Here is a 12853-nt window from a genome sequence, read left to right as displayed (position 1 = left end):
AACTCCTTAAACAGTGCAAGGACTTTCCTAAAGTCTAAGGAGGGAGGCGTAGTCTTGGGTTCATCTATGTCGGAGTGTTGGTCGTCCAAATGCGCAGCTTCGTCGTCATCAGAGATCCCTTCATCCGAATGCTGAGGAGGAAGCGGCAAAGGAGGAGATAAATGCTGAACGGCTGAATCCGGCAGCACGGGTGCATGCGTAGCTGCACTGGATCCAACGTCATGCCGCTGTTGGTCAGTCTGAGAGCTGGCAACAACCATAGCGGAGTGGTGGCGCGTGGTGGGGACCACCGTGGGTTGCGGAGACTGACGCACCGCGTCAAAACACGGCAGCTTGACTCCACCTTCCTGCTGATGCGGTAGCTCACGCACGTCAATGGAGGGTTCCGCACGTCGGCTAACGTCAACATGCGTCTGGCAGGGTCGACTGCGGATAGGTGGTGGAGCTCTCACAGCCGGAGTGTGGGAGCAGGCAGCCGCAGTGTCAGCTGGGCGCACAACCGTGCCAGGTTGTAGGCTAACGGGTGCAGCGTCAACCTTCTCAGCACGATACTCCTGCATGAAGGAAGCTAGCTGAGTCTGCATAGACTGCAGCAAAGATCACTTAGGGTCTACAGCGGCTGGTGCGGCAACAGACGGAGTGATTGCCTGCTGCGGAACCACTCTACCTCTCTTGGGAGGTGTGCAGTCTTCGGAGGACTGCGGCGAGTCCGAACTGACCCAGTGGCTACACCTGGGCCGTTGGACTCGCTCGGAAGGGACCTTGCGCTTGAGAGGTCGTGAGACCTTGGTCCAGCGTTTCTGTCGAGAAACCTCTTCCGCAGACCAGGAATGAATGGGCTCACTCGTCTTCAAGTGGGTGGGACGATCTCGGCAAGATACGTCCTCAACCACGGAGGGAACGTCTGTCCGCTGATCAAGGCCTGTCGAACCCTTTGGTCGTACAACATTGCTTCTCCCCTGGGCTTGGGAGCTTGCAAGAGGTCCCGGACTGGGAGGACGACAGGCACGAACAGACGCACCCTCATGCGTAACACTGACACTTTTCACTGCACTGACACTCACTTCACTTCCCACTGCACTTTTACCTTTCAACTCCCTGACGTCAGCCATGAGTTGGTTGCGGTCATTCACCAATGACTCGACTCTCTCACCAAGAGCCTGAATGGCACGCATCATATCCGCCATCGAAGGTTGATGAGAGCTAGTAGGAGGGTCGGGTGTAACCACTACAGGGGAAGGAATAGGTTGTGGGGCATGGGGAGAGGAAAAATCAATAGAGCGAGACGAACTCCTCCTGATCCTATCCTTCTCTAGCCTACGTGCATACTTAAGGAATTCTTGAAAATCGAATTCCGAAAGCCCAGCGCATTCCTCACATCGATCTTCCAATTGACAGGCTTTACCCCTACAATTGGAACAAACGGTGTGCGGATCGATAGAGGCCTTCGGAAGACGCCTAGAACAGTCCCTAGCGCTACACTTCCTGTACTTGGGGACTTGAGTAGGGTCAGACATCTTGAATTAGTCAAAGGGAGGAAATCCAAAATCTATCCAAGTCGAAATCTAATTAATGAAAGTGAGAAAGTATTGAGGATAACTTCTGCACAGCGAAAGCTAATAACTAGAGAGAATACTTCACCAAATAACGTGAAAATCAACTCCAGAAAACAACAGCGTATCAAGTAGGTCTTGCCGGTGGCACGACAGAGAGAAAATTGGTTCTGTGTTGACAAGAAGTACTCGAGTACCTACTCGACAGATGGCGCTGTTGATGTACACCCCCACCTGTATAGCGATCGCTGGCGTATTCCGCCCGTAGGTTTTTTCTGTCGGGCAGCAGAGCTGCAGCTACATGATCACCGGGTAAGATTAATATTGAAAAAGGCAATTTACTTAGTATTATACAAGAAAAATATAGAACTCCTAAAAATATTCAATTAACAGAAAGTTAAGAAAATCAGTTTCTAATTATGAAAGCACATAAATGACATTAGCACAAAAAATTTTGGATCTTCAGAAGTTTAACAGAGTAATCAAAATGGCATTAAAATACCAGAGGGTAAAGAGAGCAGTCTAACCGAACAAATGACAGTCCTAAAAATGACACAAGACCTTGAGTGAAGACAATGACAAGTACTGTAATTATTTGAGTTTGAGGTAAGTGATAATGTCCATCAACAATAGGAACTCACTTGGGTACTATATTTGTTTATCACAGTAATGAGGAGAGCTGTATTGTTATACAAAAAGGATGGCATCCAGATTACATGGTGTTAATAACAAACTTGGTCTAGGTTGTCTTAAATATGTAAAAGATGGATATGGGGAATTGAGATTCTGTTATATTTATTGGGATGAAACAAAATAAAATATGTGATTAATTTTGATCAAATTTCTTTACACTGTACAGTACTGTACGATGAAAGTCAACATTAAATTCTGACTATAGAACTACAGCAGTTGATAATGTGAAGAAAGCTTGAAGTACATGGTAACTATAAAACCCCAAGTTTGATATTAGGTATTGGGTTGACTTATATTTAACAGTTAAAATATTGAATAGGGAGTAATGAAACCAAAAGCTAAACAATGTTGCTCATCCTTTCTCATCACAAGGCCAAACCATCTCAATATTGTAGTTCTTTGCTCATTTACTTGCTTATGGATATCACATTACTCCACAAATTCTATTTTCTAAAACTATTTTTCCAAAATAATGTACTGTATGTCTAATTATAGACTACTGTACTGGGTAGCAAACATACAAATCATATAGTGCTGTACAATCTTTGAAAGTCACAAGCTTTCAAACTGTTTCCAAAATGCCTTTTCAGTCAAAGAATTATAAAATTGGTAAGGTATTGTACTATATATATTTTCTTTTACGATAAGGTGCTTTACTACTGACTTTATAGACACATTATGGCATTTCCTTCAACCTATGGACTATATTAAGAAATACATTCAGGTTTTGTGAGAAAGTAGATTCTGTATAGATTCTCAACAACATTTTAGTGCCCAACTTACTTTAAGGACTAGCATAACTTGAGTGAAGACCCGCGGAACTTCCTCACTTAAAACCCAGTCCAACTCTTGTTGCTGAAACAAAAAACACAATGAGTTACATGACATACAATGAAAAAAAATTTAAGGAGCTATATTGTACAATGATTATTATGCCTTATTTTTCCAGTGCAGATGGCTTCCTAAACTTTGGTTCACATCCAGGAAGTATCTAGTAGACAATTGTGTGTGACAAATAGAACATTTACCAAATACCATTGAAAAATCTAATAAATATTAATGTCAAATTTGGAAATCATCTATATTTTTCCAAGCCATACAAACCTAAAGCTCTTTATTGTGGAAATACATTTCAGCAACAGCCATAAGACTTTCAGCGAGGTGTAGCAGGGATAGGACTAACCACCCCGTCCCACACACACTAGCAACAACTAGTCATTTTGCAATTGCAGGCAGGACTTCTGGGCAAAGGTGATGATGGGACCAATATGTGTAAAGGGCTTTAGATTTGTATGGATAGGAAAAATGTTATTTTCATTAGTAAAATAAATTTTTGAATATACTTACCCGGTGATCATATAGCTGTCAGCTCTGCTGCCCGACAGAAAAAACCTAAGGACAAAATACGCCAGCGATCGCTATACAGGTGGGGGTGTACATCAACAGCGCCATCTGTCGAACAGGTACTAAGTACTCCAATGTCAACAAAGAACCAATTTTCTCCTCGGTCCACTGGGTCTCTATTGGGGAGGAAGGGAGGGTCCTTTAATATATGATCACCGGGTAAGTATATTCAAAAATTTATTTTACTAATGAAAATAACATTTTTCAATATTAAACTTAGCCGGTGATCATATAGCTGATTCACACCCAGGGGGGTGGGTAGAGAACAGCATTATATGTTAACATTAAGAGCTAAGTATTTTGTATTTCATTTTAGCAGTTATTCAAAATAACAAACATAAAATTAATAAGTACCTGGTAAGGAAGTCGACTTGAACAATTACTCTGCCTTTTTAAGTACGTCTTCCTTACTGAGCCTCGCGATCCTCATAGGATGCTGAGCGACTCCTAGGAGCTGAAGTATGAAGGGTTGCAACCCATACTAAAGGACCTCATCACAACCTCTAATCTAGGCGCTTCTCAAGAAAAGAATTTGACCACCCGCCAAATCAACCAGGATGCGAAAGGCTTCTTAGCCTTCCGGACAACCCAAAAAACAACAATAAAAAACATTTCAAGAGAAAGATTAAAAAGGTTATGGGATTAGGGGAATGTAGTGGTTGAGCCCTCACCCACTACTGCACTCGCTGCTACGAATGGTCCCAGGGTGTAGCAGTTCTCGTAAAGAGACTGGACATCTTTAAGGTAAAATGATGCGAACACTGACTTGCTTCTCCAATAGGTTGCATCCATTACACTCTGCAGAGATCTGTTTTGTTTGAAGGCTACTGAAGTTGCGACAGCTCTAACTTCATGTGTCCTTACCTTCAGCAAAGCATGGTCTTCCTCATTCAGATGGGAATGAGCTTCTCGAATCAAAAGTCTGATATAATAAGAAACTGCATTCTTCGACATAGGTAAAGAAGGTTTCTTAATAGCGCAACATAAAGCTTCTGACTGTCCTCGTAATGGTTTAGTACGTCTCAAATAGTACTTAAGAGCTCTTACAGGGCATAGGACTCTTTCTTGTTCATTTCCAACCAAATTAGACAGGCTTGGAATATCGAACGATTTGGGCCAAGGACGAGAAGGAAGTTCGTTTTTGGCTAAAAAACCAAGCTGTAAGGAACATGTAGCCGTTTCAGATGTAAATCCAATGTTCCTGCTGAAGGCGTGTATCTCACTGACTCTTTTAGCTGTTGTTAAGCAGACGAGGAAAAGGGTCTTCAAAGTGAGATCTTTAAAAGAGGCTGATTGAAGTGGTTCGAACCTTTCTGACATAAGGAATCTTAGTACCACGTCTAAGTTCCAGCCTGGTGTGGCCAACCGACGCTCCTTCGAGGTCTCAAAAGACTTAAGGAGGTCCTGTAGATCTTTGTTGTTGGAAAGATCTAAGCCTCTGTGACGGAAGACTGCTGCCAACATGCTTCTGTAACCCTTGATCGTGGGAGCTGAAAGAGATCTTTCCTTCCTTAGGTATAAAAGGAAGTCAGCTACAGTATCTGAGTTACAAAGGTACTGGTTGAGGATACTGATACCGACTTGCACCAGCTTCGGAAGACTTCCCACTTCGACTGGTAGACTTTAAGAGTGGACGTCCTCCTTGCTCTAGCAATCGCTCTGGCTGCCTCCTTCGAAAAGCCTCTAGCTCTCGAGAGTCTTTCGATAGTCTGAAGGCAGTCAGACGAAGAGCGTGGAGGCTTGGGTGTACCTTCTTTACGTGCGGCTGACGCAGAAGGTCCACTCTTAGAGGAAGTGTTCTGGGAACGTCTACTAGCCATTGCAGTACCTCGGTGAACCATTCTCTAGCGGGCCAGAGGGGAGCAACCAACGTCAACCTTATCCCTTCGTGAGAGGCGAACTTCTGCAGTACTCTGTTGACAATCTTGAACGGGGGGAATGCATAAAGGTCTAGATGGGACCAATCCAGAAGAAAGGCATCTATGTGAACTGCTGCTGGGTCCGGAATCGGTGAGCAATAAACAGGGAGCCTCTTGGTCATCGAGGTTGCAAACAGATCTATGGTAGGCTGACCCCACAAGGCCCATAGTCTCTTGCATACATTCTTGTGAAGGGTCCACTCTGTTGGGATGATTTGACCCTTCCGGCTGAGGCGGTCTGCCATGACATTCATGTTGCCTTGAATGAACCTCGTTACTAGAGATATGTTTCGATCTCTTGACCAGGTGAGGAGGTCCCTTGCGATCTCGTACAACGTCCTCGAATGAGTCCCTCCTTGCTTGGAGATGTACGCCAAGGCTGTGGTGTTGTCGGAGTTCACCTCCACCACCTTGCCTAGAAGGAGGGACTTGAAGCTTCTCAAGGCCAGATGAACTGCCAGTAGCTCCTTGCAGTTGATGTGTAACGTTCTTTGATCCGCATTCCACGTGCCCGAGCATTCCCGACCGTCCAATGTCGCACCCCAGCCCGTGTCCGATGCGTCCGAGAAGAGAATGTGGTTGGGGGTCTGAACAGCCAGTGGCAGACCCTCTCTGAGGAGAATGTTGTCCTTCCACCAAGTCAGTGAAGACTTCATCTTCTCGGAAATAGGAATCGAGACCGCTTCTAGCGTCTTGTCCTTTCTCCAGTGAACAGCTAGGTGAAATTGAAGGGGTCGGAGGTGGAGTCTCCCTAACGCGATGAACTGTTCCAGTGATGAAAGCGTCCCTATCAGACTCATCCACTGTCTGACTGAACATCGGTCCTTCTTCAGCATGTTCTGGATGCATTCTTGGGCTTGACTGATTCTGGGGGCCGACAGAAAAGCCCGAAAAGCTTGACTCTGAATCTCCATTCCTAGGTACACTATAGTTTGGGATGGGACGAGTTGGGACTTTTCCATATTGACCAGGAGACCCAATTCCTTGGTCAGATCCAGAGTCCACTTTAGATTCTCCAGACAGCGACGACTTGACGAAGCTCTTAGAAGCCAGTCGTCCAAATAGAGGGAGGCTCTGATGTCTGCTAAATGCAGGAATTTGGCAATATTCCTCATCAGTTTCGTAAAAACAAGAGGTGCCGTGCTTAGGCCAAAGCACAGGGCTTGAAACTGGTATACAACCTTCCCGAAAACGAACCTTAGAAAAGGTTGGGAATCTGGGTGGATGGGGACGTGAAAGTAAGCGTCCTTTAGGTCTAACGAGACCATCCAGTCTTCCTTCCTGACCGATGCTAGAACCGACTTTGTGGTCTCCATGGCGAACGTCTGCTTTGTGACAAAGACATTCAGAGCACTGACGTCTAGCACCGGCCTCCACCCGCCTGTCTTCTTCGCCACTAAGAAGAGACGGTTGTAGAAGCCCGGGGATTGATGGTCCCGGACTTTGACTACCGCTCCCTTTTGTAGTAAGAGAGACACCTCTTGCTGCAAAGCTAGTCTCTTGTCCTCCTCTCTGTACCTGGGAGAGAGGTCGATGGGAGTTGTTGCTAGAGGGGGCTTGCGCAAGAATGGAATCTTGTACCCCTCTCTGAGTAACTTCACAGATTATGCGTCTGCGCCCCTGTTCTCCCAGGCCTGCCAGTAGTTCTTGAGCCTGGCTCCCACTGCTGTCTGAAGAAGGTGGCAGTCAGACTCTGCCTCTAAAGGACTTGGAACCCTTCTTCTTGCTCCCGCGTTGACCTTCGGCACGAGCACCTCCTCTGCTGGCGGCTCTGCCACGAAAGGGCGGAATGAATCTTGACGCTGGAGTGTCCATCCTGGGTCTAGGCACGGAGGGCAAAGGGGTGGCTTTGCGTGCGGATGACGCAACCAGGTCATGAGTGTCTTTCTGGATCAAGGAGGCGGCAATCTCCTTGATCAACTCCTCGGGGAAGAGGCACTTCGAGAGAGGAGCAAACATAAGTTCCGACTTTTGACATGGGGTGACTCCAGCTGACAAGAAGGAGCAAAGGTGATCCCGCTTCTTGAGGACCCCGGACACGAAAGAAGCCGCAAGCTCACTAGAACCATCCAGTATGGCTTTGTCCATGCAGGACATAATGAGCATGGAAGTTTCCTTGTCAGAAGGGGAGGTCTTCCTGCTCAACGCTCCCAAACACCAGTCCAAGAAGTTAAAGACTTCGAATGCTCGAAATACTCCTTTCATAAGATGGTCCATATCCGAAGGAGTCCAACAAATCTTGGAGCGTCTCATGGCCAGCCTGCGGGGAGAGTCTACCAGACTTGAGAAGTCGCCCTGGGCAGAGGCAGGAACTCCTAAGCCGAGAACTTCTCCCGTGGCATACCAGACGCTAGATCTGGAAGCAAGCTTGGCCGGGGGAAACATGAAGGCTGTTTTCCCAAGTTGCTTTTTGGACTGCAACCAATCTCCCAGTACCCTTAAAGCTCTCTTGGACGAGCGAGCGAGTACGAGCTTCGTAAAGGCAGGTGCGGATGACTGCATGCCTAAAGCGAACTCAGAGGGAGGCGAGCGTGGTGCTGCAGACACAAACTGATCAGGATATAAATCCTTGAACAGCGCAAGCACTTTCCTAAAGTCTAAGGAGGGAGGCGTGGTCTTGGGTTCGTCGATGTCCGTGTGTTGGTCGTCAAGATGTGCAACGTCGTCATCATCAGAGAGTCCATCGTCTGAATGTTGAGGAGGAAGCGGAAAAGGAGTAGGTAAAAGCTGGTCGGCTGAGTCCGGCAGCACGGGTGCATGCGTGGCTGCACTGAACCCGACGTCAGGGAACTGTTGGTCAGTCTGTGAACTGGCAACAACCATAGCTGTGTGGGGACGCAAGGCGTCTACTCCTGACTGTGGTCGAGTAGCGGAAACCACAGTGGGTTGCGGAGGTTGACACACCGCGTCAAAACACGGCAACTTAACTCCACCCTCCTGTTGTTGTGGTAGCACGCGAACGTCAACGGAGGGTTCCGTGCGTCGGTGAACGTCAACATGCGTCTGGCAGGGTCGACTGCGCATGGGTGGTGGAACTCTCACAGCTGGAGTGCGGGAGCAGGTAGCCTCAGCGTCTACTGGGCGCACAACCGTGGTTGGTTGTAGGCTAACGGGTGCAGCGTCAACCTTCTCCGCACGATACTCCTGCATGAAAGAAGCTAACTGAGTCTGCATAGACTGTAGCAAAGACCACTTAGGGTCTACAGCAGCAGGTGCGGCAACAGACGGAGTTACTGCTTGTTGCGGTACCACTTTGCCTCTCTTAGGAGGTGTGCAGTCGTCGGAGGACTGCAGCGAGTCCGAACTGACCCAGTGGCTACACCTGGGCCGTTGGACTTGCGCGGAAGGGACCTTGCGTTTAAGAGGCCGTGAGACCTTGGTCCATCGTTTCTGGCGTGAAACCTCTTCTGCAGACGAGGAATGAACGGGCTCACTCGTCTTCTTGTGGGTGGGGCGATCTAGGCAAGATACGTCCGAAACCACGGAGGGAACGTCTGTCCGCTGATTAAAGCCTGTCGAACCCTTTGGTCGTACGACATTGCTTCTCCCCTGGGCTTGGGAGCTTGCAAGAGGTCCCGGACTGGGAGGACGACAGGCACGAACAGACGCACCCTCATGCGTAACACTGACACTTTTCACTGCACTAACACTCACTTCACTTCCCACTGCACTCTTACCCTTCAACTCCCTGACGTCAGCCATGAGTTGATTGCGGTCACTCGCCAATGACTCGACTCTCTCACCCAGAGCCTGGATGGCACGCATCATATCTGCCATCGAAGGTTGATGAGTGCTAGAAGGGGGGTCGGGAGCAACCACTACAGGGGAAGGAATAGGTTGTGGGGCATGGGGAGAGGAAAAATCAACTGAGCGAGACGAACTCCTCCTGACTCTATCTCTCTCTAGCCTACGTGAATATTTCAGGAATTCTTGAAAATCGAATTCCGAAAGCCCAACGCATTCCTCACATCGATCTTCCAATTGACAGGCTTTACCCCGACAATTGGAACAAATGGTGTGCGGATCGATAGAGGCCTTCGGAAGACGCCTTGAACAGTCCCTAGCGCTACACTTCCTGTACTTGGGGACTTGAGAAGGGTCAGACATCTTGAATTAGTCAAAGGGGGAATTCAAAATCTATCCAAGTTGTCAACAAATAATCCAAAATTCAATAAAAGAATGCAAGGAAGTATTGAAGATAACCTCTGCACAGCGAAAGCTAATAACCAGAAATGAATACTTCACCAAATAACGTGAAAATCAATCCAGAAAGCAACAGCGTATTTAGTAGGTCTTGCCAGTGGCACGACAGAGAGAAAATTGGTTCTTTGTTGACATTGGAGTACTTAGTACCTGCTCGACAGATGGCGCTGTTGATGTACACCCCCACCTGTATAGCGATCGCTGGCGTATTTTGTCCTTAGGTTTTTCTGTCGGGCAGCAGAGCTGACAGCTATATGATCACCGGCTAAGTTTAATATTGAAAAATACAAATTATTTCCAAAATTGTCATATGTTTCGGCACCAAATACAAACCATTCAGCTCTTTACTGTGGAGTCTTACCATTAGGTGGGTGGAAGTGCCAAATCAAATGGCTGGTAACTATCCTGGAGCGCCACTCAGTGCTTCGCACGAGCTGTAGAAAGCGCACCCTGTCACCTCGCTAACTTTCAAGATTGAGAGAGAGCAAACGCCTGAGCAATTTGAGCGAAGGTGCGAGAATTAAGCTCTTGTGACTTGATCAGGTAAGGATTACTTTGTAGATAATCTACATACTTACGCTAGACATTGCCATACTCCAAACCTCGCCAGGAGATTAGGGTCATAACGAATACATACTGTATTACATATATCAGGTTACAAAAGAACAATGGTACCCATCCACAATCAGAGGAGGTCAGCTTGCAGATTTCCTCGAATGCTAAAACCCCAAGAGAGGGGAGAATTAAAGACGAAGAGGCCAGCCACTCGCACATCTACCCTCCACCGACTGCTACTTGTCTTACAAGAGAGCTGAGGTGTTCATGACCATGCTTTTTACAACCTCCACAGGACCTATCGAGAAGGTATCTAGGTTTCTGTGGGTTACGACTTGCAGGTAGTGAACTGTGAACATTGTTTAAAATTTCCGCATGCCCGCTTGTAAGACCTGCGTCACGGAGAAGTTCCTTTTGAACACCACCCTGACGACATAAGCTCTGGGTCTACAGTTGAGAGGAGTCGAGTTTGTATGTAGGGCTCGTTCTATTACCTGCCTGATCCAGGAAGAGATCATTATTATTCTACTTTTGACTCTCCCTGTGCTGACAAAGAGTCTACATTATTGACATGTGGACAAACTTTAACAATTTGTTTGAAATATTTCCTCAGTGCCCTTACAGGGGAAAGTAACAATTGATCTGGGTCATCAGCTACAGAACAGAGACTCAATATTGAAGGGGCTAATTTTAGGATCCACTATAGCTCAAAGGGACTTCCCTGAGTTATGGTGAAGTGAAATTTGGAAGTATGCCTCATTCAGGTCTATGGACATCAATTTTTTCCTATACTGTGGAGTACTTATCAAGGGAATCGTTAATCTTATTGCTTATAGGACTGTGTTGGGGTCCCCATCGTGAACTTTGTTTGCAGAACAAAGTCATTCAGACAGTGACAGGTCAATGACTGGTCTCCCACCTCCTGACAGCTTTAGAACCAGGAACAATTTGCTGTAGAACCCTGGAGATGAATCGTTGACCTCCTCTACTGCTTTCTTGTCTAAAATCTGTCTGACACCCCCTCAAAGGAGTAAGTCTTTGAAAGATCCTCCTGAATATATACATTACCAAATATGATCACCCTCCTAAAATAAGTTAGGTTACATTAAACTTATTTCAGATATAGTTACGCCACATTTTCATGATATATTTAATGAGGGGGGCATGATTATGTGCTTTTTGTAACTTTACTTCATGTCAGAGTAATTCAGGTTTTGTTTTTCCCCTTCACAAGAGAAATCCCTCATATAGATGTTAGATACACGAACCCAAGGCAAGGGCGAGAGGCAAACCCAAGTATGAGTTCATAAGAAGACAATATTAGATGGGGGATGGTGACTACCATAACCAAATAGATCTAGGGGAGTATGTATGACGACAGCCATGCCCCATTACTCCCTTATTTTTAACCCTTTCGTTAAGAATACAGCAGTCTAAGGGGGTACTAGCCCCCTCCCATCAGGCAAGTAACTAAGGAGATGGCTTGTAGGTTAGGTTAGGTGTGGAAGTTTAGGTTAGGCAGTGTTCTACTCATGAGGGAGGTAGTGTCCATCGTTATACAAAGGCTCATAGATCTCTCCAAAAACTCATTTTGTAACCTCATAATCTTTACTTCGTAATAACTTGGGGTTGCAAGGGGACAGCCCACCACCCTAGATAAGGACAAGAGGTCTAGGTTAAGTTACATCATATTTCCCTGGTGAAATACACTTTCATGTCGTATTTTCTTTTTTCAGGTGATTTCATAACTTGAAAAATATGGGTCCTGACTATTAACATTATCATAATCTCGAAACTCTTAAAAAGATAAGAGGGATATCTCTTGTTTTCTGTAATTTTATCGAAACACGAATGGTTTGAAATAATCATAGTGGTCGATAATGTACTGCATGGTATAAAAAACCAAATATTCAACCACAATGTTTATCAGACTAAGGCCCTTAGTATATCAGACCCTTATCGACTCTCAGCTTAGGGTCTCTGACCCTATCATCACTCATTTTGCTTCTAAATAAATATCAAAACTTACTAAAACTGCCAACTCTCCTCTGTCGCTGTCCCCCATAGTGCTGTCGTACAATAATACACTTTGTTCTTGAATTATTCTAATTTTCAGTGGATATGCAAATGTCAAAAAGGAAGTCGATCACCTGATCGAACTTTCGTTTGTTTACGTCTTCTTCATCTTCTTCCATTTCAGATGGAGATCTGGCCAACTTCTTGGAGCAAATGTACTCTTCTGCGGCAAGAGCCCGTGTCTTACATAAGGTAAGGCAATCTACACACACATGTAAATATGATATAAGATAAAATATTAGATCTAATCAATACAGTCGACAAATTGGTGTTAGTCTGTTATTAAATGTTAACTCCTTCGCCGAATGTTATGAATGATATGTTCACTCCCGCACATGAGGCTTAATACCTTTTATTCAAACAATACCCATGTTCCCCCTTCCATTGATATTGTTTTATAGTGATATATATATATATATATATATATATATATATATATATATATATATA

At 45.7% G+C, this 12853-nt stretch overlaps 1 protein-coding gene across 1 annotated transcript in view; it reads right to left on the bottom strand.

The window, feature by feature from the left end:
- The window catches only part of LOC137647256 (protein rogdi-like), a 75777-nt gene extending 63198 nt beyond the window's left edge, over positions 1-12579 (bottom strand). Inside the window, exons 1-2 of the mRNA XM_068380650.1 lie at positions 12357-12579; positions 3030-3101 (exon numbers count right to left, since the gene is read on the bottom strand). Of these exons, the coding sequence (XP_068236751.1) occupies positions 3030-3101; positions 12357-12392 (108 nt within the window). The 5' untranslated portion in view covers positions 12393-12579. The remainder of the gene's footprint in view (positions 1-3029; positions 3102-12356) is intronic.
- Positions 12580-12853: the final 274 nt, after the last annotated feature.

The sequence above is a fragment of the Palaemon carinicauda genome, chromosome 9 (assembly GCF_036898095.1).
Source record: "Palaemon carinicauda isolate YSFRI2023 chromosome 9, ASM3689809v2, whole genome shotgun sequence".
In the NCBI taxonomy this organism is placed as follows: Eukaryota; Metazoa; Arthropoda; class Malacostraca; order Decapoda; family Palaemonidae; genus Palaemon; species Palaemon carinicauda.
The sequence above is the reverse complement of the archived record's forward strand: the minus strand, read 5'-3'. Positions and strand labels throughout refer to the sequence as shown.